The 27,925-nt window shown below is 28.2% G+C and overlaps 3 protein-coding genes and 1 long non-coding RNA gene across 7 annotated transcripts in view; 2 read left to right on the plus strand and 2 right to left on the minus strand.

The window, feature by feature from the left end:
- Positions 1 to 560: 560 nt before the first annotated feature.
- Positions 561 to 1,790, minus strand: LOC149060409 (zinc finger BED domain-containing protein 5-like). The gene has a single exon (XM_089228989.1). It carries the CDS (start codon positions 1,611 to 1,613, stop codon positions 561 to 563), a length of 1,053 nt encoding a protein of 350 aa, XP_089085115.1. The 5' UTR covers positions 1,614 to 1,790.
- A 249-nt stretch (positions 1,791 to 2,039) lies between these two features.
- Positions 2,040 to 8,227, plus strand: LOC107172722 (uncharacterized). Of its 3 annotated transcripts, XM_089216343.1 has the most exons (10): positions 2,041 to 2,246; positions 2,325 to 2,438; positions 2,534 to 2,659; positions 3,785 to 3,841; positions 4,680 to 4,961; positions 5,628 to 5,775; positions 6,348 to 6,472; positions 7,200 to 7,436; positions 7,524 to 7,592; positions 7,784 to 8,227. In XM_089216343.1, the coding sequence occupies exons 2-10, from the start codon at positions 2,352 to 2,354 to the stop codon at positions 7,826 to 7,828; spliced, it is 1,176 nt and encodes a 391-aa protein (XP_089072469.1). In that variant the 5' UTR covers positions 2,041 to 2,246; positions 2,325 to 2,351; the 3' UTR covers positions 7,829 to 8,227. The 3 variants fall into 3 exon arrangements, with proteins under 3 accessions (XP_089072470.1, XP_089072469.1, XP_089072471.1); XM_089216344.1 differs by lacking the exon at positions 3,785 to 3,841 and having other exon boundaries at positions 2,040 to 2,246; XM_089216345.1 differs by lacking the exon at positions 4,680 to 4,961 and having other exon boundaries at positions 2,042 to 2,246.
- A 4,249-nt stretch (positions 8,228 to 12,476) lies between these two features.
- Positions 12,477 to 19,684, minus strand: LOC149060410 (uncharacterized). Of its 2 annotated transcripts, none has more exons than XR_016189501.1 (4): positions 19,500 to 19,684; positions 19,042 to 19,312; positions 13,734 to 14,579; positions 12,477 to 12,571 (listed from the first exon to the last, which is right to left on the minus strand). It is a non-coding gene; the product is annotated as an uncharacterized LOC149060410 (long non-coding RNA). The 2 variants fall into 2 exon arrangements; XR_016189500.1 differs by having other exon boundaries at positions 13,734 to 17,011.
- Positions 19,685 to 21,158: 1,474 nt separating this feature from the next.
- Positions 21,159 to 27,925, plus strand: part of LOC107170776 (alpha-tocopherol transfer protein-like) — a 48,914-nt gene continuing 42,147 nt past the window's right edge. Inside the window, exon 1 of the mRNA XM_089216652.1 lies at positions 21,159 to 21,315. Coding sequence (XP_089072778.1) covers positions 21,288 to 21,315 — 28 coding nt within the window. The 5' untranslated portion in view covers positions 21,159 to 21,287. The remainder of the gene's footprint in view (positions 21,316 to 27,925) is intronic.

Below are 27,925 nucleotides of genomic sequence, written 5' to 3' on the forward strand. Positions count from 1 at the left end.
TTAAAAATATGGTCTAATAGACCGCCACGCGATTATGAACGTTAAAAAAAGGCACGTGCCTGATTAATGTATACATAGTAATTATTATAAGTGTATATTTAAATCCATATGATCCTAAAGCACATAATACATGTATGTTTTTACATATATACATGTATGATTAATGAAAGATTGATAATTAATATTAATTAATTAATATTTATATTTTACTTGAAATCGCACGACACTGCGGATTTACAATTTACTATTTTTGTTTTTTTTTCATTCAATCATTATTTAATTATTATATAGTATAATACGAGTACTGAGTAAAGGTATTGTGTTATACCAGCGTTTCTTAAACTTTTTTACCCGTGGAACCCTTTTTGACGTCCACTTTTATCGTGGAACCCCTACTTAGTTTTCTAGCTTTTAAGCTTTTTGTTAGGATTATTTGCAAAAAAAAAATATAATTATTTCATATACTTATATTGTGTTAAAGGTACTTAATTAAAAAATATGTTTAAAAAAATAATTAAAAAAATAAAAATTGTATATAATTTTACTTTAACAATAATTACTTAATGAGATGCGTGAAATTGCTTTTTTTTATTACAAATATTCTTAATATTGGGCTTTATTGATGAAAGTTGTATTAACATATTAGGTTCGGCATCAAGTCTGTTGAGGTATTTTGTTTTTGTCGATACATAGGTAGAGAACCCCGTTTCACACATATACGTGGTTGCAAATGGTAAAAGTGCCAACACGGCCTTTTGTGACAATTGAGGATATTCATCTTTTGAACTGCACCAAAATTCTGCTAATGGCATTGATTTAAATTTTTCTTGCAGCGATGAATCAGATGTAAATTCAATAAAGGTTTCATATTCTTTTGCTGACATGGCTGGAGGTCGTGTATTGACAATAAATGGATTTTTAATCCACAGTTCATTTTTATATTTCACCTGTTGGTCATTTGGAAAATACTGGTTGAATCCTTCACTCAATCCAGTGAGGTGCTGAATAATTTCCTCAATGAAAATTTCATTAATTTCGACCTTTTCCTCTTCCGAAAAGCATTTAATTGTAGGAAAGCAATCAAACTCGTTGGAGCTCATACAAATTTTCCAAAAATCTAACTTTTTCTTAAAAGCATGAATTTTTTCGTGTGCAGTAAAAACATTTACGTGTCTGCCTTGAAGTGTGAAATTAAGCTCATTGATCTTTGTAAAAATATCACTTAAATAGGCGACTTTAAGTAGCCAAATTTGATCAAGAAATCGATCTTTTAATTCGAAATTGTGTTCCAAAAAAAAAGCACGTACCTCGTCCCTTAATTCAAAAATACGAGTTAGTATCTTTCCTCGAGATAACCACCTGACCTCGGTATGTAAGAGAAGAGAAGTATGTACACTTCCCATGTCCTCACATAGGATTTTGAATAAACGATTTTGAAGAGGCCGAGATTTTATGAAGTTTATGATTTTTACGACTTCATCAAGAGCTTTCTTAAAACTAACAGATAACTTTTTTGCAGCGAGTGCCTGTCTATGTATCATACAGTGGCTACTAGAACAGTTTTTTGCAATATTTTTAATACGCTGTACAGCTCCATTAATTATACCACTCATAGCCTTTGCTCCATCGGTACAGATATCAACGCAGTTTTCCCATGGTATTTCATTTCCTTCAAGAAATGAATTTAGAAGATCAAATAGAACATAAGAACACAATATATTATAGAAGTATAGAGGTTAGACTGTTAGAGCATAGAGATAGACTATTCCATATGACATAATTATACATTATTATTTAATATACAAACATTCTTTAGTTAGACATTTTTAAGTAATTTTCTTGAAAATTTTGAAAAAAATGACTTAAGCTTCGCGGAACCCTGAAGTGATCTCCGCGGAACCCCGGGGTTTAAACACAGTTTAAGAAACGCTGTGTTATACGATTCAATAAACTACACGGACCAAGAGGGGGGTGGGCCCCTCTCTAAATACGCCACTACCTGGAGTGCCACGCGGCTTGATTTCAATTTTCAATAATTTTTGTACTTTTATAGATACCTCTTATTATTTATTTAGTTTACCATCAAGTATCATTTGTCGGACTCTTATCATTTTTCGCTTATCACTAATTTTTATGTAAAGTAATTAAGTAACTACCTTTCTTCATGAAAATAACGTACTAATTCCGAACTATGTTAAACGTAACTTAGCATAATAAGTTTAGTTACTTTAATTCAATTAACGTAGGTGAGTACCGAGTACTGACTTCTGAATAGAGATTTACGAAGAATTGTATAAATATTATTTCATTTTTTATTATTACAGTACATCAGTGCATCAGTACAATTCAACATGATTGATCTAAGTATGTGGGAGAACTTTCCATTGTTGATTCCAAGCAAAAATTGCAAATCTTGGAAAGGATATATATTGTTAAACGTAAGTTAATTTGGACATGATTGATGGTGCATGATTCAATCATGTACTTCATATGTGGAATAATTTAATTTATAAACTTAAATAAATACTTGCAGGCATATAGTTTTTACATAGAGATCTCTTGCCCTAATATACCACTACTGGACAATTTAAAAATTCAAATTCCAGAACTTGAAGCCTTCAACTTCCATCAATTTGATTTTAAGGAAACAATAGAAATAGTGAGTTATACCAATAATGTCTATCAGTATAATATTTATAAACTTTTAACTTAAAATATAAAGTAGGAATCACTACAATGAACAATGGTTGGAATGAGATATATTGCTATGGTCTAGCGTCCCGCATTGTATAGTTCACAGTCAACTAGGTACCAGCCGCACCAAGCTAGGGAAGGGTGCGACGAACTTTGTAAATGTAGGAGAGAAAGCATTTCGTGGAAATCATTAGCATTAGGGAAACACGAAATCATGTGGTCATACGACTATAAAAGATCATTGATAGGGGTATACACGGTGTGGGGTTATACATCAATACAAAAGTTCCAAGAACCAATGTTATAATGTAATATCATAATATATATTTTTACATAATAATAATATTAATAATAATATAAATTACCGAGGTCTGCAGCTGCATGGGATGCTCATTTGGCTTTCAAATGGGCGAGTAACATTTCCCGCCAGTCTAGATAATTATACCACATCCGTGAGAACAGCGACAAGAGCAAGTAGACTATGGGGAGTAGAGGGTAGCACTATATAAGGGACCCCGAAACAGCCTGTATTCAGACGCGACTTGACCAGACTAGCCAGAGCACCTTCACGCCAGTCTGTTCTTTAATTTATTAAATTGAACTTGGAAAAATTCTTATAAATAATATTCTGAACTTAGAAAATATTCAAGTCAAACCGAATTTATTCTAGTCATTCAGAATACTTAACTTGTTAAATAAATTCAACTTTCATGTTATAAATAAATATATATGTTTTGTCATAATAAATAATCAAATAATCTAACTAAGAAGAATTCCACATTGTTTAAATTTTTAAATTAACTCAAGAGTCACCTTCCAAACATCATCCTTAACTACTGATACCTGTAGGCGACAAGATCACTACAATATTATACAGCTTAAAACAAGTAAAACACTAAAGTATATATTTTCTTGCTTTTTATTTTAAACAAGGATTTATTTTTACCGTATAAAACTAAATAACGATTCAACTTGAAAAACTTACTTGCCCTTTGAATGGTTTGAAATTATTTTCTACTGTATATGCTCTGTAATCAAAATTAAATGTTATTACTTACTTAACAATTTAACATATTTTTTTTGTCTTTAGGTTAAACAAAAAACACATTCATTATCAGAGTTTTTAAAGGAATTAATTTCAATTTTGGTAATATAATCTTATATATTTTGTTTAATAATTTACCCAAGGTCCATCTAAATTCTAAATATAAATAGAGTTAAGTTCAAAATACTTAAAATGTTTATAAATACAACAAAATATATGAACAAATATTTTTTATATAATATAATGTTAATCGTTGGCGGCTTTGTACATAAAGCTTTTAGCACTTGGTAGATAGCTGAGACTCTTTACAAGGAATTAGTCCATTTAAAATATATTAATTTTTTATCATGAAACCGTTTGACTTTTTGGCTCTAGAAAATTTGGATGTTACAAATTGTTTTTAAATTTATTCATTAAAACAAGGAATAGGTAGCTATTAACAATAATAATTATATATTATTGATTATTATTACATTTAATTAAATTTGTGTCTCAGAAAATTATAGAATATTAAAATTTTTTTTTTGTTATGCCTTATGAATTATTATTTGTGAACTTGATTGTTTAACTACATACAAAAAATAATAGTATCTTTACCTCTTATTCAATAATTTTACCTAACAAGTCTTGTTTTATTTGTCTTTTTGTATAAACATTTTTAGTAAACCTGACCAAAGGTGATTGTTAATATGTTTCCACCTATCAATTTTATATCCTGATTTAGGAACAATATTAATTGAATTCTATAATAAATTTAACGATATTCAAATTATATGAAAACAACTAATATTGATCTCTTTGCAGTAAAATTATAAACCGTAAAAGTTGCTTATTTAAAAATAAAATAATCTAATGGTCTCACTATTTGCCAAGAACTTATGCTTTTTGGAAAATAAATAAATTCTCAGATGGACTGATATAAATTATTTTTATTGTTTAGATAAACGTTTGGAAACAAGATACTTCTACATACTTGTCAAATTTAAGCAATGCACATTATGATGAAAAATTTTATTATGTGATTCAAGAAGTTAATTTATATGGACAATATGTACATCAAATTGATGAAAATCTAAAACACATAACTTTCAACGTTTTAGATATGCGTAGGCACAGCCATTTAATCAAAGTTTTTATACCTGATGAATATCCCAAGATTAAGAAACAACCATTATATTTTGAAACTATGGTTCCTACAATCGTCTTAAACTTATTTTTGAAGGTAAATATTTAATTTATTATAAATGTGTTGTTGGAAATATGGTAATATTTATTATAAATCCAATGATAAGACATTAGTAAAACCTTGGAAAAAAATGTATTGGCCTGCAATTATAATTGAAAATTTCTAGAAAGCTTGAATTCATATTAGCAAAAATTGCTCACTTCGGAATATATACTGGACAAAATCACAGCCTTTTTAAATATAATATATAAAATCTGCAAATTATATCACTAATTAAAAATATATACAGTATTAAATGTATTTTTTTACAATTATGGTTTTTTTAACTTGACCCCCTGCTGTCCCCTAGCCATATAGTGTTCAATATTTTTGTATAAGATACAATACCAATTTCATTTTTATAATTTAAGTTATTTTTCAATTTGAGTGGTGAGAATAGGACAATTTAAAACATAATTAAGTGACTCAAGTACTCCACAAAACTTTTTAGTGAACTATGTAGAACTTTTTGACATTCCTAAGATGTATTAGCTATTCTTTTTATTAAAAGTTGTATGTAGTTTTTGTTTATTAGCCGTTTGGAAAATGAAATCATGATTTTACAGACTAGATGCAAATATACTTTTGGGAAAAGATATTTCCCAATGTCTGCTTGGTTTTTACCTAATATTTTAAGTATATTAGAATTATGTTTTTGTTTAGATGAACACTATTTTAAATTTATTTGAAATGTTTAAGAATGTTGTTAATGATTTAAGCAGTTTTTGGAATGTTCACCACGAAATTATCAGCACTTGTAATACTATAGGATCTTATACTTTTAAAGATGTTAACTATAGAATACCTATTGGTAAGTAAGAATAATTATTTTTATTTCTGAATATTGTTCAGCTATGATGTAATTGATTTATAATTTGTTGGGTTAGAATGTTGTAGTATTTTTTTAGGAAAGCCCAAAGTCTACTTTAGTGAGATAGAAATCAGTTGCACTTCCCGAAAATTAAAATATGATATTATATTTAGTATATTTTGGAGATTTTGAGCATTACTAAACATATTGATATTTCAAAATCATTTAGATCATAATATTATTGAGCTAATTTTCTAATACCTCGATTCATTTTTTGTTTTCTTTTAACAGAAATATACGATTTTGTTTAATATCTATTGTCTATTGATTAACATGATCATATTTTATACATTTTTAGCTTGTGTTTTTTTCCGTATAAATCTGTATTTTATATTTTTGTATTAAAATTACATAACACAATATTTTTGAAATTTATACAGAATATCAGCATTTTTATATTTTTAAAGCACGTAAATCTTAACTCCAACATTAGTCTAATCTAGGTTAATTAGTCACATAGTTATATCAGAAATACTGAGTATATTATGTTAACAATCTACATTTTATTTTAGATATTCATGTATGTGTTGAAGTTGAAGTTGATCCATTAAATCCTTTGAACTGTCCTACATTTCATCTTCATGGATGTCCAGCAACTATAGAGAAGTTCCAAAAAAGATTAAATGAAATCAATCCAGTTTGTACATAATTTTTTGAATTTATTAGTTTAACCATTGATTATAAATATTATAATTTAATAAGTACAGTAAAACTTCCATATAACAAAGTTGCATGGGGAACAAAAAAAAACAATGAAGGTCAAGATTTCAAAAATAGTTTGTCAAACAGAAAATAATGTTATATGGAAGTTTTGCTAATAATATGATTCATTATTACTATTCTGAAATTTCTGATATACAGAACTTAATGTGCATCTACATGGACTTTAATTGCGACTTATGTTATTAACGTTTTGGGTTGTATAGAAAGTGGCGTTGCCGGTATGACTTTATTAATTTATTCCATTCCAGCTACTCTTTGTAACATCAGTGTAATTATAGATTACAAGTACAAAGACCGTGAGGATTTGAACTGTACTGTTACTTCAGCTTCCCCCTCGAGATATCAAATTTACTATTCTTGATAGTACCGGTAGTATCCTAGCCCTAGTAATAAATATTGTAGCCCCCCTCTCTATCTATATAATTAACATGGAAATATTGGAAATATGTTAAAGTAAAATATGACATGAAATAATATTGTGCCGCCAATTTAATGCAATTGCAGTTGATAGAAGAGCGGTGGCTTACAAAACATTTTAAACAATAACATACAACACCAAAATCAGTTGGTTTAGATACATTTTTTACATTTTTCATATATATATATATCAATAAATATAATTGTTACACATTTATATATAGATTTCGATTTGGAGTACCAATAACAGTTTTAAAGAAAATATTCTAAACGTATTTGAAGTTCCAACTCTTCAGTTACAATATAAAGATGAGAAACCAGAACATTCTATTGCAAGTCAAAATGATTTGAATTGTTGTTGTATATGTTATGATCAGTTGGATATAGCTATAAAAAACTCAACCAAATCGTGTGTTAATGAAAAATGTGATGCATTATATCATATGTCATGTATTTGTGAGGTATTGTTTGATGATATTCATTTTAATTTTAATAAGTGAAAAAAATGTGCAAAATATGATATTACATCATATTTCATATTTTTTTAGTGGTTGCTGAATTCTGGTAGTACACCAATGTTTGAACACCTGCAAGGAAAATGTCCTCAATGTGAAGAAGTGAGTTAAAATAAAAAACTATTTTATAGTTCCTAGCTTATAAAAAATAGCTTTAAACTGTATTTCTCTGATTATATCTTTTCAAAACTATGTTGATCATTATTTTATAATGTAAGAACATGTTGATACATTTTGAAAATAACAATAAAAATATGAGATGGATGATAAAGTTGAATGTTGCCTTTTTTTAGGACATGCTGGTAGCTCTGGAAAATTTTGATTTAATTAAAGCTTGAATAAATGTTACATTATATGTAAATTGGAAATATTCTAAGAAAATAATTAAAACAGTTTTACTACTCAAGTCATCAGCCAAATGACAAGTCAGTATGTCATCTACTATTTAGAAATTAATTAAGGAATGTATAAGATGTGTTGATGTGTGTAATATTTTTATTTTTTAATATATTGTTTGCACTTCTTTATATCAATTATATTTATTAAAAAGAAATTGGAAATTATTTTTCAAAAAATTTTAGAAACAATTCTGTTACGAGGAACCTGCCACTGTATGCAAGTATTTAAAAACTAGTAGATATAACGTATGAATTATGATATGATATATGTATTTTATAATATTATAATTTATAAATCCAGAATGAAAACAACGTCCAATAAATAAGTATTTATTAACATTTTACTTGGTATTTAGTGATCAGTAATCATTTATATCATGTTATACTCATATATATAATATATATATGCCGATATACCTACCTATTATTTCGCAATATCTTACATATATCATTTTAAGAACTAATTTGTGGTGGTTGGCAGGTGGACTCTGGTGACAAATTAGTAATTACCTATGGTAGGCACAGTTTAAAAGTGAAAAAACTATCCCAGATAAAATAAGCAAGATAAAAAATTAAAAATAACTTAACTTAGTTAAAAGTCAGTAGCTGAATATTTATAATTATGCTAAAACCAATAAATCAATTTGGTACAGGAATATATAGGTACAATATATAGTAGGTACCTACCCAAACAAAAATATTTAGTAAAAACAATATCTATATACCTAATATATACTTGAAAGTTGAAAGTAAAATTAACAAAAACAATACAGAAGTTTTTAATTATTTAGCTAGGTTTGATAAATTTTTATTTAGGTAACGGCACCAACATCTCGTAGTTTATTGGGACGTTGAACTGAATTATCCAATAATGCCTGGACTCAGTGGCGTAGGGCCAGTGGGGGGGGGGGCTGAGGGGGCTGCAGCCCACCCGAAAAGTTAAGAAAATTTAAAAATTATTTTAATAGTCTATGATATTCGATCAAAAAGTCTTAAATAAAATTTACTAATTTTAAATTGTCATCTTTATTTTGTTAGTTTTCTACAGCTTCGGCCGTGCTAGTAGGTATTTAATGCATTATATTGCTATATAACATTCAAAAGAAAATTGATTACTATTTTTATTGTTTTTTTTTTAAATAAATAATTTATTGTATATTACTAAACCACCGCTGTGTAAAAAATTGATCAGCCCCCCCCCCCCCCCAGAAAAAAAATCCTGGGTACGCCACTGCCTGGACTGTGGACTGTGGTGGTCCACACAGATCAGCTAGTGAGAATTATAGTATAGATAGCTACAGTTGAACTCTAGTTACGCCTATTAGCAATCAATGGTATTGTAATATTATTATTGTGTTCAAGAATAATTGGCTGTAGTCCATTTGCACCAAAATGTACCTAAAATATAATATACAACGTGTGTAATTTGCAACAAAACTAAAATCGATTATTTTTTTGATAGTATCTCGATAATACCAACTTACAAGTTTCTATATCTTAATATAAATGTTGCTTAGTTTTTATTCATAATATAGCTGAGCTTATACGCATATTGTTGTAAGTTTATATAAAATCGTATAATTATGAATATAAGAAAAAGTTAGCCAATTAAAAAAAATACATATATTTAAAATTAAAGCCATATTATTATGAATATAAAAAGATTATTGTCATTCGTATTTATTTATAGTCTTGACGTCAACGAAGAAATCGAGGAATATCATATATTTCAAAATCGAACAAATAAATAATCGATTTGGTGCAAATTACAAACACTACTGTCTACTTTCGGCGACCTGCACCACGTGGTGTAAATTACCGTTGACTCCTAAAACCGAACATATTTACAATAGATTAGAATCGCACAATTTTTAAAATTGTTATATCCATAAACCTCACATTTTTAATTTCAACCCCAAAAAGGCTATACTTACCTAGATTAGATATATTTAATAATATTTATAATTTATTCAAAAAAAACGTATTTATTACAAGTATTCAAATTTAAAAAATTTAAAAATGTAAAGCGCGTAAAATTTTTAAAGTTTGATTGGCTGAAATCTATTAGGTAACGGCATTTTTTAAAAACTTCAAATGATCTCAATCGGCATCATTATAATATCTTATTCAAAAAATTTTAATAATTTAATAAAACTACAAAAAAACACTAAATAGTAAATACCTATAGACCGACTAATAAATTAATAACGAGTGGCGTATAAAGTCTTAAAACGTGTAAGCATGATTATTACAGTATATAATACCTTATAATCTTATCTTATCTTAATTTAATCCGTTAGTTAGCACTAAAAATAGTGTGCGATTTTAACCACTATAAGTTCGGGGTATTTTGTTATTGTAGGCACTGTAATCTAACCTTAATAGGTATTTGTTGTATTATAATTTATAAATATATTGTGTTATCACATATGTACAACGAGTAGTCTCGGACCTCGGTTGTTCTGTATCTGTCTCTCTCATGTAATTAATAAACCGTTTTTTTCAAATTAAATTAATGTTCATTCATTCATAATGATCGAAAAGTCTGCGGTTTTTCACTGGTTTTTGTTTATCGACCTTTTTCGGGTCAAAATCAGAAGTGTGCGGTTTTTGGATGCAACCCGTATTATTTACCAAAAGTCAAGACGACGTGTCTACAAGTACTACAACAGCTGCATAATAGCTAAATTTCATAATTACTATACTAGGCTAGTTTAGTAGGTTAGGTAATATAGGTATATGACTACGCAGTGGCGTAGCCAGGGAGGGCTAAAAGGGGTATAGCCCTCCCCATTGACTGTGTCGACCTTAGAATTTTATCAAGATTAAATATTAATTTTCTGCCAAAACAATAATTGAATACAACAATAAATAAATAAGTAAAACAATGTATACCTATACATATAATTGTAACTAGTTAATAGTGTAAATAAAAAAAAATTGTATATTTTGTATTATTTGCGAGACTTAGCCCCTCCCCCCCATACTCAATTACTGGCTACACCACTGTGACTAGGTCTAGTGGCCAGTGGGTCTAGTAAACTTTCATAATAACGTTTGAGTATTAGGTAGGTAGGTATCATCATAGACCTATGGCCTATAAAAGACATTTTATAGGTCTATGATGGTAGGTACGTGTATTATATGGGTATATATAGTTATATTGTGTATAATGACCCATACTATTATTATATAGGTAGGTACCTCGTTAACTGCTGGTTTGATAAATACCAGTTTGCTTCCAAGGTGTTCACATAATAGGTTCGCTATGTACAGGCACGTCTAATAATAATTATGAGTTGGGTATACTTTTATACCGTATATCAGATAGCATTTCTTGTGTACCTTACTAAAAGACCTTATACACGTTTAAGTGTATAGTAATTGTATAAAAAAAACTTTTTGTATAGGTATATTCATAGTTACATACACAGCTGCCGGTATATCATAAATATATTTTATATTGTAACCATAAAAGTACGTCATTGTGTTCATCACATCACTCCCACTACCTACTACAGCGATGTTAACACATTCCTGACTTATCAATATTGTATTGCTCAACATAAAAATAATAATATTACGATGTATCAAACGATTAATGTATATATTGTATCAGAATAACAATAATTATGAAATTGATTTGAGGTCACGTTCAAGGGAATCGGATCTGTGTTGTAATGTGCGGTATGCCGGCTTATAACCGTAAACCGCGCGATCGTTTCCGGAAAATCAAAACCGGTCAAAGAGATTAAAATGCAACATTTCCAATTTTTGGTTGTTCGCTTATTAGTTTTGTTAAACACTTGCCTATATTATTACATAAGTAATAGTCTCTCGATGATTATCCAATCTGTTAAGCATAAATGCATAATAATATTATAATTATTTATGTAGTCGTTGATTTGAGTTGGTAATCGGTCAAAAAGTCTATTTAAAAAATTTTTTATTGTCTGAGAACAAATTATACTGTCGGACAAAAAGTCCGAGCACATTTTTTTTGTCATACTAAAAGTCCGAAAATATAAAATATTCTATTAAATTGTCATCTACAATAATATTATAAATTATACTATTAATTTAAAAGCTGATTATCAAATTTTGCGAAGAAGTGGGATTAGATAATGCAAAAATAGCATTCCTCGACATGGGATCCGTAAGTAAAAAAAACATGGATCAGAAAAAAATACAAAATTACAATCTTTATGTGTGAAAATTTGTAATGAGTTGATAGTAGAAGAATATTTAAATCGCGTTCGTATACCTATGCCACTTTTTAATAAAACGTAATTTATATTAATTATATTGACTATTTTAGATTCTGAGCCCGAACGAGGAATGTATTGGTTTTACAATGATATTTATTTCTTTTTCTTTTTTATTCTGTAAACACTTTTTCTCCCTCTAAACTTGCTCAACAGTATCAAGTGTAGCATATTTTCTGAAAGGTTATGTTCTTGAGCTGGTACTTTAAAGAGGTAATTTTTCGATTTTCAAAACGGTACTCGAAATAAAAGCGGTTAAAAGAGAAAAAATGTACGATTTATTATATAATAATATAATATAATAATAAAATATTAAATAATTACGTACGACGTTTTCTACCAGAAATTTTGCTTCAAATGAAAAATGACATGAGATCTTTTTCGTTGTATTTTGGATTTTGTTCCTACATATTGCGACCTGAAAAATGTTTATCATGAAATTTTATCAACACAATAATAAATTACAATTTTTAATGATAATAATTAATAATTAAATAAATACATTGAAAAATTTTATTGGTAAAATATTTTAAAGAATCCCTGAAGTATAGGTATCTAAATCATAATTGGTTTTTGCAACCAGCCACCCTGCCAAAAAGGTTTACGCACGCCTATGGTTTTTAGTAGATAAATATTAAATAATCGGGTTGAGTTTGATTGGAAAGTAGTACCTATATTATTATACGGTAACACACGACTACATTACAGTAAGTAACATACGACTAAGTACATGACCACACGAGTAGAATTTTTAACACTGAAAATAAAGAATTTTATATCAAATTACATTTTTTGGAAATATTTAAAATAGGTAGGCAATTGTAAGTCTAATTTTTTTAAATAACTGTTAGTAAAATTTTTTTTTTAAGTTAAGAAATTTTATAGTTTTTTGAAATATTGAAATTTTGTAAGAGTAAATTATTAATATTTTTCAAATAAAACTAATAAAAATATGAGTGATGTCTTTCCGCATAAAATATAAAATCAAATCAAAATTGGAGTTATAACTTACACATGAATGAGTTATATGATTTAATGATTTGGATAATGTAGCTTATAAATAGTGATGTATTGATGTATTCGCTATGCATTTAGGTATTTTTTATATATATATATATGTATTATTTAAAATGTTTGCAGACTTTATCTTTAAATATTTATGTATAGACAATAAATATAGCTAATATAGGTAGGTAATAGTTAATAAAATGCAATAAATATGAATTATAAAATTAAAATGTAGAGTATATGTATGGGTATGTATCGTGTATCTTGTATCTAGACATCTAGTATCTAGATTCTAGACACTAAACTCTAAAAGCATGTATCACAATACTTTTTTGAGTATCGTGATCAACCTGGGTAATTGTGTTTGTTAATTAACTAATAGAAATAATAGCACGGAGGGCTAGTAGAAATATAAATGTGTAAATTGAATTTGGTATTGAGTATCGTAATAATAATATAATATAAGAAGATATATATAAGATGTTATTGTTTACACTTAAATATTTATAGGTATAATAGTATAATATAGTACTTAAGATATTATTATTATTTTTATTATTATTATACCTTACCTACTATATTATACTCGAATTTCAGTAATTTCACTATTTCTGCAATAGCTCTATAAGCTTAAACTCAAATGAATCCCGGACGAAAAGTCCATTTTGAAAAAATTTGGATAAATAGTTTGGATTCATTTTTTTACTGTCAGAAAAAAGTCAAAAAATAAAAATTTTAGTTCCATATCCAAATTAAAAAAAAATCGATGTTTGCAGTAATAATAATTTTAAATAATTCAAAACAAACATCGATCATTACAGTAATATTAATAATTCAAAGTAAGTTAATATGAATATGTTTTAAAAAAAAGTAGATCAACATTTCGGTGGTGGTTTTTTGTCCATCGTCCCTTCGGTCCTCGGACAAGATAGTGTAATTTTACTGTATTTGATTTGAATGCAATGATTGCGTTCTTAGCGGACGAGGGATTTTTTTTTATTCGTTTCTATGATGGTATACTGTGCGTTATAAGAACCGCTTAAGGACGATTTATATAATTAGGTAATTTATATAATTATAATTTATGATTAAGAAATATCATAAAAATGAAAAAAAAAATATAAGTAAAGAAAAAGCTCAAATGTTTTGAAAATTTAAAATTTTACCATGTCTAATTAAGGATAATATAAGTAAACAACCCAAATTTCAATTTTGTACGAATGTTTTTAATCAAATTACAAAAAAAAACTCCCAAAATTAAAATGTCTATAAAAAAAAAATTGCGAACTTTAAACCTTATAGTATAGTAAAAAGTATAGTACGGATCGCAAGGAGAGCCATGGCCCACCTGACTGACCCCGTGCGCACGCCTATGCTAAAAACAGCGTAGTATTCCATCTTGTCCATAGGCGGAGATCCTGTAAAATATTGGAGAATGTCAAAAATGTGATTTTCGTTTCCACCAAATGAAAAAGTTTCGAATTTCATTTTCGCCAATTCTATTTCTACTTATATTATTGAGATGAAGTTTGATAACCCCTCTCTCCTAGTCTATCTGTAGCCTAACGACTAATGACTATACAGACTGTAGGTACTGCCATCGACCATCGAGATTCTGGATAAGCCATTTGATAATGAAAATATAATTTATTTCATGCGTAGTAATTCCTACCTATTATAATATTAATAAATATAAATCGATCTAATTTTATATCACGTTATAGATAGCGTCCGTGTTATCGAGATTAGAATCATTTTACGCACATCTCACATTAATACATTTTTAAAAATTTCAATTTTGAATGTTCAAAACAACGTAATGTATTCTAATTAACCTTAAAAAAAAGTATACAACAATTTTTAAAGATTATAAATAATTTATAGAATTGTCAGAAATATTTGACTATATATTAATTACATATATCAATTTAATTATAATCAATTAACTTTCAAATTTTTGAAAATTAAGATTAACATTTTTTTGGATCAAAACCGTCTTCTCTTGCAGGTGCACTAAATGGTTCTCAAACTATAATTTATACACAGGTAATAGGTAGAAATAGATTTGGCGGAAATAAAAATCAAACGTTATTCGGTTTGGCGAAAACGAATAACGCCACATGGAAAAAAATAACTTGTGTAGGTACACAGGTAAAGGTACTGAATAGTAATAAAAAAAATATATAACATATACAGTTCTATAATCTATACTAAAGTTCAATAAGTATTGTTTATTTTCTATTTTTTAGAGCAACTTTAATTTCAAATGAATTATATTGAGGAGGCGAAAGTCTTACCATACTAATTATTAATAGCAATTTACTTAACTAAAACTTACCTAATAATATATTGCAATAATGTGACGTGTGTAACAAATTGTCAAGTAGGTAAAATTTTACAGGTTTACCTATGTAGTTTTTTTTATATACAAACGAAGTAGCAGTTGGTAGCATATTTCACAAGTACCTAGGTACCTTAAAAATTAAAAATAGAAATACCTCTCAGTAGTGGATGCTTCCCAATAGTAGACACTTTTAAATTCCCCGGCAAAAATGTATGCACATACTAAGAGTTATAACCACTTAATTGTGGACGTAGACTCTAAAAAATGGTACCAAAATTAAGAAATACCTCTTACAAATGAACACAATACATGTCCCTGACATTGCGAAGAGCAAAAAAAAATTTACGCAAAAAAAGATTACAGATTTTTTAAATTGTACATAAATATTTTTATAAACATTTTTATGTGGCTTGGTGAGGCGTGGTCGTACGCTCAATCTGCGGAAACGCACTGAGCGTACGTACCGGACGCAGTTGCTAGCTCCCGGATGGGTGAACACCCGGGATTTTTAGCAACATATCCTTGCCACACATACAAAAACATGTGTCATAACCCTACCCACTTAAAAACCTACAAGCAAATATACAAAAAATAACCACACCACACCCAATAGCCCATATCACTACGGGTTCCCCTAAGTAAAAAAAAAAAAAAACATTTTTATGCCCATTTTTTTTAAATACATACATATTGAGTGAATAATCAACACCAAATTATCATGTACCTACAATTTAATATATGTATATGTAAATGTGTAACCAATTTTTTATAACGCCTCCCTAAAATGGATATTTAGAAATTTCCAGTATGCAGAGGTTTTCTCAATATAGTGGACAACTCTTCATGCCTGAAATGTCCACTATATAGAGGTTTCACTGTAATTGTAGCGCAATCGTCTGTAAATTATTTTAAAAAAAAATTGTTTTTAAATTTTGATTAGAAGAAAAATTACATTATTTTTTATGTCTTTCTGTTCATCTTGTACATACATTATTATTTTTATACTATTGGACAATAATTGTACTAAAGTAATAATATATGTACATTATGTAACAGAAAGATATCAAAGTACGGGATCGCAGTCTATAGAGTTTAAAGTTTAACCATAAGGAATGTAAAAATGTAAACTTGCAAAATCTGCAGCTACACGCCTACGTACTCAAAGTTTTAACAAACAATTAACAAACTTTGATCGCACGATGATGTAATCGTCATTTTATAATCGATGCATAATTATTACAAATAATCCGAATACCTCATCGGTAATACCGGCAATCCAGCATGATCAATGTTTTTGAATTACCTATACAGGCTATACAACAAAATAACATCGTTATTTTCGTTTAAATAAGTAATTTTGTTAAAGAAAACAATTGTGCAAAATATATAATATTGAGAATTTTTAGTTTTAGTAACAGCGATTTATGAAGAACCTTGTATTACATTTTGAAGCATCTTGATAGAACGAATATCTTTTTTTTCATCGACATTAGTGGAAAAAAAAATCTGAAATGTAAATTATCAATAAATAGCTTCTGAAAATATTTTGAAAATACAGCATGTATAGAAAATAATAATTTAAATATTTAGTGAAAATGTCAAGTATCTACAGTTATTTGTATTTGAATTACGATAAAATATCTAAAATCATTTAAAGAGAAATAGGCATATCGTATTTAGTTATTTTACGGGTGAATATTATATTTATATCCAATGTCCACATGCCATAAGAATTTGAACTTCATACGTCCATAAAAGATTATTATTTTTTAATTACACTAGTAATAACTAACAACTTATGAAGAACCTTGTATGAATTCTCAAGACTCATGATTTTCGCATTATTTATCGACAATAAATGAAAACGAAAAAACTAAAAATAAATCCAACTTATTTAATGCATATACAAACGTTTCGAAAAATATCAAAATATTTTCAAAACTATCATGAATAGAAAATTATAATATAAATATTTAGTGAAAATTGCAAGTATCTTCAGTTATTTATTTTTAAGTATTACAACAACAAAAAACGAAATCAATTTTTTCAAAAAATGCTTTTCTTTTTTTCTATTTTGAAAACTATTGATCGATTACCCACAAGGCCACAAATATGTGTCTAGTTTAAGGGCAAGAAATATAAAAAATTGGATTAAAAACATTGTACTGCTATATTAACTGATTAGATATTAATTTTTGCATCCCAGATTAACCGTTTCCTTGGTGCCCGAAAATCATATAGTTTCACCTACCTATCACCACTGTGTCTGGGTGTAAGTTTGAATATTTTGATGATGAATCATTAAAAATATTGATCGGAGACTGTTTACGAGTCTATGACAGCTTGTATGTATCAGAATATTTTTAAAATATATTCATATAATTAAAAGAAAAATATTTATTTTTTCTTAAAATTACAGTAAGTTGAACTAAATTAAATGTTTTATTACCATTAACTTGTAAGTCAATAGGTATAGGTGCCGCTATACCTATTAACTTGTAAGTCAATAGGTATAGGTGCCGCTATACCGCCCATACTATAGAATTACGAGTATGTAAATAGCTTCGTGGTGTAAACAACTTAAAAATGTTAGTCTAAATATTTTAAAGTTTTTACTGTACATAGAATATAATAGTATTTTAATATGCGTGATTTAAATATCTAATATAAACATAAATCGAAACAAAAAAAATGCCAACAATTTAAAATATCTAGGTATATTAATAAGCAACGCTAAAAAAACTGAAATATTTTGAAAATTATCTCATGTCTAGTACTTGCATGTATAGGTTCCTAAAACCTAAATATTTTATGAAAATTTTGAATCTACACAGGTTAATATTCATTTTTCAGTTAAGACAAAAATAAATCGATCTGATAAAAACCCAATATTGCTTAGAAATTTTAGTTTTTCTTGATTGTTGTATTGCTTTTCCTGATTATTCTTAAAAGTACTGGATAATATTGAATTTTGCCCCTCAGAATACCAACTATAGATTCAATTTGCTACAAGTAGCCACTATCGAATCAGAAGTTCGAACATTTTTCTACTATAAAGACTCATTTATATAAATAATTAGACGAATTATCTTTCAATTTTCATTATCTAAATAAAAAATTGGAAAAATATAATATGATCCTCTAATTAAATACTAGTGATGTGTTGATGTAATTTGTGTTACCTATACCTACGCAGCTACGCATTACTTGTCGGTAAATTAATTTTGCGTCCACTGAACTGATTTTCTTCGTAAACCTCCTTCTTCCCTTCAGGACATACTCTATACAATTCTACATTCTACAAGTGCCTACTTTTTTTTCACCGTCAGAACGTATTTTATCTACAGGTGAAAACTATCGAGACTACACTTGCATAGTTGCATACAATTTGTAAAACCAACTAGAACATCAGTGACAACATTATCTGTGCAGTATAAAGACGCATTGGCGTGCACTTGCATACCATTTTTTAAATACCTACTTATAATTTATATGCTAAATTATGTAAAAATATATAGATGTTAGGAGGCGCTTACCTATATTACTTAAATTCACGAAAAATTAGCGTTCTGTTATTGTACCAGCACATTATTTATATCTTGTATCTCGGGTGGAATAAACATGAACAGACGTCACTGCATTTATGATGCTGCATGCGCGTCATACACTTATTTCAATATTTAAGATTAAACCTTGACTGTACTTTATGTAGCCATGTAGGTATATGTATATATATGACGCGTCGTATAGACGACTTCCATCAGCTAGTATATCATAACTAGTTACATCGAATTCGATCTTTCCGCACTGGAAAATGAAAATTTTACTATATTATGATGTGGACGTCACCGCGCATATATGTATGCAGCTTAAAAAAGTTAAAAATGCATTATCATACCTACACAGTACACACAAATGCAGCCAAGTGATGGCGTCGCTGTTTTGGTATATAATAATAATATACAATAACGTATAATTTAATCGTGGTACCTACCTATATATTACCTACCTCCGCCGATACCTCGGTATAACAACAGCAGCTGCAGCGGTGTAGCAGTTTAGCAGTACAACACGCTTCATACAACAGGAAACGACATAAGGCAAGAAACACGTATATATTATACGATTCCCTGCATCAATATATGATTATTATACATAATATATATATATATATATGCGTGTGTGTGTATTATTGTATGGTGTACGATATGTATACGTCGGTACACGAGTGTGTAAGCGTATACGTACGTACCCACACCTATAATATGTATCTTTATATTATCAGCCGTGTACACGTTCATTAATATTTATAGTATAATATTACTATCGACATTATCACGTATAAAATATGCCTACAAACAGTGTCACCGCCGTGCAGCGCTTATATCTGATATCTGAAATTATTATGTAGACGATGTATATAGGTACTTATTGCAGCCATAACCACGTCACTTATATATATATAATATATATATCGTTGTATAGTATATAGGTACACGTGTCAACGTGCGACCAGAGACCTGTGAAACTCAGAACTGCAGTGCGCACATCATTATAATTATCATACCTGTACAATTACAATGTAATGACTAATGAGCAATATTATTATTAAATACAATTAAAGAATAAAGACAATTATATATATATATTACCCGATATTATTTAAAATTATTTTTTCCAATTTAAATATACCTATTTTGCTTCATCGTCGTGTGGTTTTTTTAATTTTTATTAATGTATTTCTCAGTATTTAATTGTTTATTCGTCATTCGTCCTTACCTTTCGCTTTCCCTAGCTATGACACCGACAATGTAGTTCAACTGCAGTAATTAATAACGTATTCATAATATTAATATTGTGCCATCGTCATTGATCGAATAATATTATTAAAATATATTCCACACATAGCGTTAGAATTATAATAATATGTCACTATAATAATATTATCACCCATTCAGTTCCGGCAGAAGGTATACATATACAACCTACACATAACGATACAATATGTGCCGCAGATATTCTGAACGTGGGCGTGAAGCTGTGTAATGCGATTTAAGGGTTACTGGAGGAGTGCAGGCAGAACCCTGCTGGCTGCTGCTGTGATACAAAACTGATCGAGACCAGTGACGTAGTGAGGGGATATTTTGGGTGTTACCACCCCAAATCGGCCGTTTTTATGCAAAAAATTCACTTTGTATGTTTTAGATATTTAAAAGATACACGATGGCCTCGTGATATGTTTATATTACATTTACCTAATAGGTATTATTTTTATGAATACTGATTGATTAAAATATAAAATTATAATACTACCCCACGCTAAAAAAATCCTGGCTACGCGTCTGTTTAAAACACAATTGAGTAATATAAGTACGATCGAACGATAAAAAATTCAATTAATTTTCCAAACCTTAGTGAGCCCGTAACTATAGACGTCCTTTTTTGGTGCCGTGGTGGGGGGGGGAAGATAGAAATACCCCTTCCCATACATCGCAATAGCGAGGAGTCGTCGCGCCAGTGCGTTTAGCGTTTGCTCACAATTTTTTTCTCGTTTCATTCCCTCTCGTTTTCGTCATGACGTCTCTCTTTCGTTCTGTCGCGCCGATGACGAACCGCGCGAAAACGCGCGCCCACCCGCGGTCGAGCGCGCAAAACGTTACGCGCGCGCGCACGCGAACGGTTGCACGAGACAATAATAATATTATACGCTCGCCGCCTGTAGACGAACCACATACGTTTTCGCTCTCCGACCGAGTGGGCCCGCTAACACGTGCAGTGCGCGATGATTTCAATGGAAAAGATACCGTTGGGTACGTACACTATAAACACAAATACGCATAATATTAATAAAAACAACAATAATAATATTAAAATATTAAACACCGCTGTTTATATTATTGGGCACCGAACAATAATGTGTGGCCCATATTTTTATTATACACGAATATTGTAAACAATTATACAATTATACGATATTATTATATAGGCATCGTGTAGGTATAAATGTATAATGTATGATTAAATCACATTATTATTGCGCTGCTATTATGTATGTAATATTATTATATAGTATACCACAATGTTGCGTTTTTTATTTCTGTATAATAATACTGAAATAATATTATAATTATGTACGGGGTTGGATCAAACCATTTGTGCCGAGCACCTGATGGAAGGATGCTTAGGAGTTAAGTACAGTCGACAGAAAGTGGTCGAAAAATTCTTGTTGGAAAAATGAAAAAAAAAATGTTTGGTAATAAAATGTGAAAAGGATATAAGAGAAACTAATAATTTATAGTTATCTACTAAATGCGTGTAGCTATACGCGACGGTGTACTGTACTGTAATGCTTTTGTTATTATTATTTTTATTCACGGGCTTGAGTTTCAATTGATAAATGGTCGATAACTATATTGGTACTCTTTATATTAATATATAAAATATAAATAGGTATAGGTACATATAATAGTGAGCGCGGTTAGGCCCTGCAGTTTTTTTTATAGGTGACTAAGTGACTAAGTGACTAATGGTAAACCCAGCCGTACATAAAAGTAAGCAAAACCATTTAAGTTTAGAATATTAAATAAAAAAAAAAAAACGTATGACAGTTAACAGCAGGCCTTATACCAACGTGCTGTATGATGACGTACTCAAATTGAATAGAATAAAAACACTCATCTTACTGTTGACATCTGATTTTATATTAATACATTCTCTTCATTTCCAATTTCCAAGATATAATCTATCTCATAGAAAATAATTTTATAAAATTAATTTGTGTTTGAAACGCAAACAGTATCCTGCTTTGGGCAACAGTGGAAAATGTTTAAAATCGGAATGACTTAAGTGGCTTTAGCTGCAAGTTTATATCTATTTATAGCATGGAGTTTAGTATCAGAACTGTCGTAATATTATTATCATGCTCACACAGACCAAACAATAAACATATGTTACAATTTACATCATCACATAGTTTTTGGGGCAGTAATTGGCTTCAAATTTAGAAGCCTGCGATAGAAGTAACACTAAACGTTGAAAAATATTAAAAATATATAACAATATGCTAGCAGTTGGTGTTCATAATAAAATATAATGTATAGGTACATATAATGTACTTTACGATATCGCATGATGTCGATTTATATATTTTCATAATAATAATATGTAAGTAGATACTATAGGTATAGATATTCTTCAATATGATTTGTATGGTATTTGGTAGACCGTTGAATTATTTATCACATGAGATATGATAACTTTAGTTTTCCATTGCATTTTTAGTTTTGATAAAATTATTGACATGTAAAAATTGAATCATGATACATGAAGCTCGAATGCCCGATAATATTTCGTTACTATCGTCTAAACGCATTTCCACATTTCGAACTTATAATAAGGATTGTACCTCTGTATTAGATTAGATTTATTTGTTTTTATGACTAAAAACTATTTCTGATATGATACATATTTTATATCTATGCTATACCTAACTATTTTATACATTTATATATTAGGTATATATTATATTACTATAAAATCAAAGTACGCGTAGCATACCACGCACATTACCGTTCTATAGTTGATATAACTATTACAACATTTACAACATATAAGTAAAGGCATTAATGCATTATGCGCAGACGTGTAGTGCGTATAATATATTATAATGTATTTAGGTATTATGTTGTTCAAGTTGTAATGTGGTGTGTGACACAACTATTTATTAACTAAAACTCGAAAACAATAACATACATTTTTAGTATCTATTGCACCAATCAAGGGCTATTTCTTCAAAAATTAAATATTTAATAGGTGATTAATTACAATATAATATCAAACATTAACAACGCTGAAACTAACGATAGGTATTTGACATTAGCAAACTGAAGATAAACTACAAAAAAACCTGACTTGTTTCGTATTGTTAAATACGGAGACGTATGTGATTCAATAAAAATTTAAACTAATTTTATTATTAGTATTGATTATTCTATTTGTATAAGTAGAAAATACATTTTAATATAGGCAACGGTTTTTTTTTTTGTCAAGGACAAAAAGTGAGGAGTTTCAGTATCTAATATAGATTAACATAATGTGAATAGAACATTACTATAAAAAAATATCATTATAATAATATAATATGTTAATAGTATTTTGATTAGATATATACTTAACATTTACATTTGTGTTATGTGTGATATCACATGTTACTGATAATGTGAGTTTTCCTCTATTACTTACGATAAGTCATATGGTATCTATAATATAGTATACTTTATGTGTCCAGTATCAAATTTCGCAGTTTCAAAAGTGTCATATATATTATTATGATTAAAATATTTTAATAGTATTATACTATACACATAATAAAAATATATTGTTTTATTTTAAGTGTTAGTTATTGGGATAAACATATTTTAATGAATAATGATTATTTATATAAAATACTTAAATATGTAAATCAGTAAAATCGTAAATTGTAAATACGTAATTATGTATTTATATGTTATATCTATCTATATCTATATCTATAAAATCATATTAGACACATAATATATGTATATTCGTATTAAAAACATAGTACATATAGGTATAATTATTAGTTTTTAGTATATAAGCAAAGTTAAGACTTAAAAGGAGCATGTTACGCAAGACACATAGGAACTGGGCCACAATTTGAATTTTTTTAAAAGGTATATGGTAATTAGGCATTAAACTTTTATATTTATAACAGGTGGACTCGGATTACTGTGGTACTTTTTAAAACGATTTTTATCATTGAACCTGGATATCAAAAGTTTATGTTATAATAAGAAGCATAGAAATATTGAGAACCAAGAAATAAACTTTCATTCGAAAGAATTATATTTTTAGTGGAATTTAAAAAAAGAAGAACTAAAAAAGACCAAATAATATGAATTTGTGAAATATAAAAAATAATTTGTTTTTTAAAGTAGTTGAATAAAAAAAAAATATTTAACTAATCTTATATAAGTGCCTAATTATATATTTTATACTTGTTTTTAAAAAAATGATAAAATTATATAGGTATAATGTTTATACTGTTTATAGGTACTATAATTAATAAATGTTATGTATTCGAATATTTGTGTGTTATACCAACAATTGTGTCTTTATTATCTCTGGACTTCAGGTACCTTTATAAACATAAATTTAATTTTCAGTCAATACCCTGCTAAAAAGAAAAGATGTAATCAAATACTGAATACGGATAGCATATGGATAAATATTAAATATGGCTCAATTATTATCGACCACCCATTGGGCAGCCATATAATATTGTGAGAAAAAGAGTAATATTGAGCACCAAAAGCAAAACTAAAAGGAATATAACTTTCTATATTTTTTAATTTAAATAATTTCTCATTTTTAGTTTAAAATAAATGAAGCAGATATATGGGAAAGAACGCTCAAAAGCGTGAAGTACCTGCTCCTACTCATAGCCAAGCTATTTAAACAGTAAATACACATAAAAACGGTTAAGTTAAAAATAATTTGAAATTGGCTGTACAAATCAAAAACTACTTATAAAAAAGGTGGACAAGTGATGACGATCTGGTGTACAGTAGATTATATGTGAGATACTGAGATTATCACAGTAATAATGGATGGTATTAAATTTGAATTCATTTATGTAATATCATTGTATTTGTATAATATGAAAAACGATTCTGAGCGAAAACATTGTCAACATAGGATATATTTTTCACTAAATAATTAGTATATTTTCAACTTTATAAATTTTGTCAACATTTGAAATTTAAACGGAAATTTAAAAAAAAAACGTGCCTTTTCAGTTTTGATATTTTTTATCTGCTTTATTATACAAACTTCTGGGGATCCTTTAGAACGTTGTATTAAATTTTCAAGTTTTTTGACACAACGAATAAAATTGTATTCACAATTCACATTATTTTGTAGAATTAAAAACTAAAAAAATTTAAAATTTAATGTGTTTATAAATGGCTGCGTCCGAATTGCATGCCATCTCATTAGGGAATTTTGACCTTCCCTATACACCAACTAGATTCACTTGACATCGGAAAAGCCATTGAAGTTTAAAATCGAAACATTATTTCGGCAACTTGTGTACACACAAAAAAATAAAAATAAAACACACATCATAGTAATATCAATACATTCATCGCTGGTATATCGGCTGTCTAAATCAGCAATCGAAAAATGCTAGTCCGAGTAATTACAAAATATATAATAGCATTATTATTCATATTATGTCAAATTTTTCTTTTCTTTAAGCGGGTATTTATTTGTTGCTTAAATAGTTACTTTTGGACGACCGTCGAATACTGAACCGGTCGAACCGGAACACAAAATTTAAGTGGTTAAGTATGGTTACTACCTAGCATTAATTTATTTGACGACGGAACGATCCTTAAGAAGACCCGCATGCGTTGTCTCCGTTTTACAAACCAATAACAATGTAAAATGTGTACGTTCTGAATAATCAATTTAAATTTGTTATGATTAATATTTGAGTAAGTTGACCTTATTATCAAATTTAGTAATAAGAGCATTAGAATATATTCTACCGAATCTCATAGATTTTTTTTTATATTTTAATTTTATAAAGTGGTTTACCTATGAACATTTTAAAATGTACAAACACTACAAACAATTTACAATTCTAAAATAAATAACTCACACATGCTTATAGTGGTGATGAAGCATGGAATTCAGGAGCCTGTTTAAAGATATAAATGTTTTACTACTGTATCATCGCTCATCTGGGTAAAATATAAAAGTTTGGTATAATATTATAATACTAATCGTGTATTATTACTGCACTTCAGATTTCTATTACCTAACTATCTTATTAAACATAATAGTTAGCACAAAGAAATAATTTTAAATTTCATAAATATATTATATTTCTGTTTACATTAACTCTAAGTAAATGGTTTGAAGGCTAAACATGTTTCTAAAACCTTCGACTGATATGTTAAAAATAAAAAAAAGTAGGTAAGTCGTGGATGTCGCTCTGCTGTACAGTAGGTGGGTTAGGGCGATTATAAACTCCACCGATTTACATGTAGTCGATTTTAAGGTTGGATTTATAGCATGTAATTCCACCGATACATTTTTTGTACCTGAAAAAAAAATGTGAATTCCACCGATACGTATTTTTGACCTGAAAGCACGTAAATTCCATATAAAAATCCAAATATACATCTCTTTACAAAAGCTCTACTAGATATTCAATTACTATTATATTATTTATTTTAATATAGTGTAAAAAAAGATATAAGTATCTGAATATAATATATATAAATAATAAATATGTACATAAATTATGTAGGTACGTACATTACTTATGTAATGTTAATAATTATATATTTTTCTATTATTTCTGTTTGATTTTTATATGATTTTTTTTATGATTATTGTATTTAAATACAATAGATATATTATAATTAGGGCCCGGATTTAAATGTACTCAAAACCATACAAATATATGCTCTAAAAATTAGCCAAAAATGTCCTCAAAAAATTACCTTAAAAATGCCATTTATATTTATTTTTTTATACAATTTGTTATTTTAATTTGGAATTTATTATTAAAAGATATTTATTACTTTATTGAAAAAAAATAATTGGAAAAATTGACTTGATGCTGCTATGAAAAGACATACCGGTGGAGTTTAAATTTTCTTTTCAGGTAAAAAAAATGTACCGGTGGAGTTTACATTTTTTTTTAGGTAAAATAAACGTAGGTACCGGTGGAATTTACACGAAAAAAGGTCGCAATCGGTGGAGTTTACATGCGCCCGTGGGTTACTATAATGGATGGAATTAAATTTGAATCCAATGATATTATATCATTCTATACGAAAAACGATTTTAAGCGGAGACGATTTATCTGTCTAGGATATATATTATAGATTATTAAAAATTTTTAAATCTTAGATTTAAAAAGAAATTTTTTTATGAATTTCTTGCTTAAAATAATTTGCAAATTTTTGTGGTTTTTACGTATTTTGTCAAAATTCAAACTTTGAATGCTTATAAAAAAAATTGTGACCATGAATTTATTTTATTTTTCAGCTGTTATTGTAACAATATGTTAGGAGCTTTGTATTAAATTTTCAAGCTTTTCTATTCAACAAATAAATTTTTATCGATATTAATTTTAAAAAAACTAATAATTATCAAAAATTGCATAATATGCCTATATAAATAGTTTAAATTAAATCGAATTTTTTTTTTAAAGTTGCACGTTGAGTAGAATATACTTATATAAACATTCGATGAAAATTTCATGTGTCGACGCCTCGACGGTCATTTGTTTTAAAGTTACATCAAAAATCAAATTAAATTTTGTCGAAAACTGACTGTGCGTAAAGATTCCCGTTTTTCCTTTATTTTTAGTTTGTTTATCCC

Source organism: Diuraphis noxia, unplaced genomic scaffold, assembly GCF_037042655.1.
Source record: "Diuraphis noxia isolate RWA-SAM2 unplaced genomic scaffold, SU_Dnox_SAM2 contig0001, whole genome shotgun sequence".
Taxonomy (NCBI): domain Eukaryota; kingdom Metazoa; phylum Arthropoda; class Insecta; order Hemiptera; family Aphididae; genus Diuraphis; species Diuraphis noxia.

What these genes read in the sequence shown, in the direction of transcription:
- LOC149060409 (XM_089228989.1), bottom strand. Translation starts at nt 1,613, where the DNA reads ATGAGTGGTATAATTAATGGAGCTGTACAGCGTATTAAAAATATTGCA.
- LOC107172722 (XM_089216343.1), top strand. Translation starts at nt 2,352, where the DNA reads ATGATTGATCTAAGTATGTGGGAGAACTTTCCATTGTTGATTCCAAGC. An exon ending in AGGAATTAATTTCAATTTTG is followed by an intron (nt 3,842 to 4,679) that starts GTAATATAATCT and finishes TTTATTGTTTAG; the next exon opens with ATAAACGTTTGGAAACAAGA. An exon ending in GATTAAATGAAATCAATCCA is followed by an intron (nt 6,473 to 7,199) that starts GTTTGTACATAA and finishes ATTTATATATAG; the next exon opens with ATTTCGATTTGGAGTACCAA.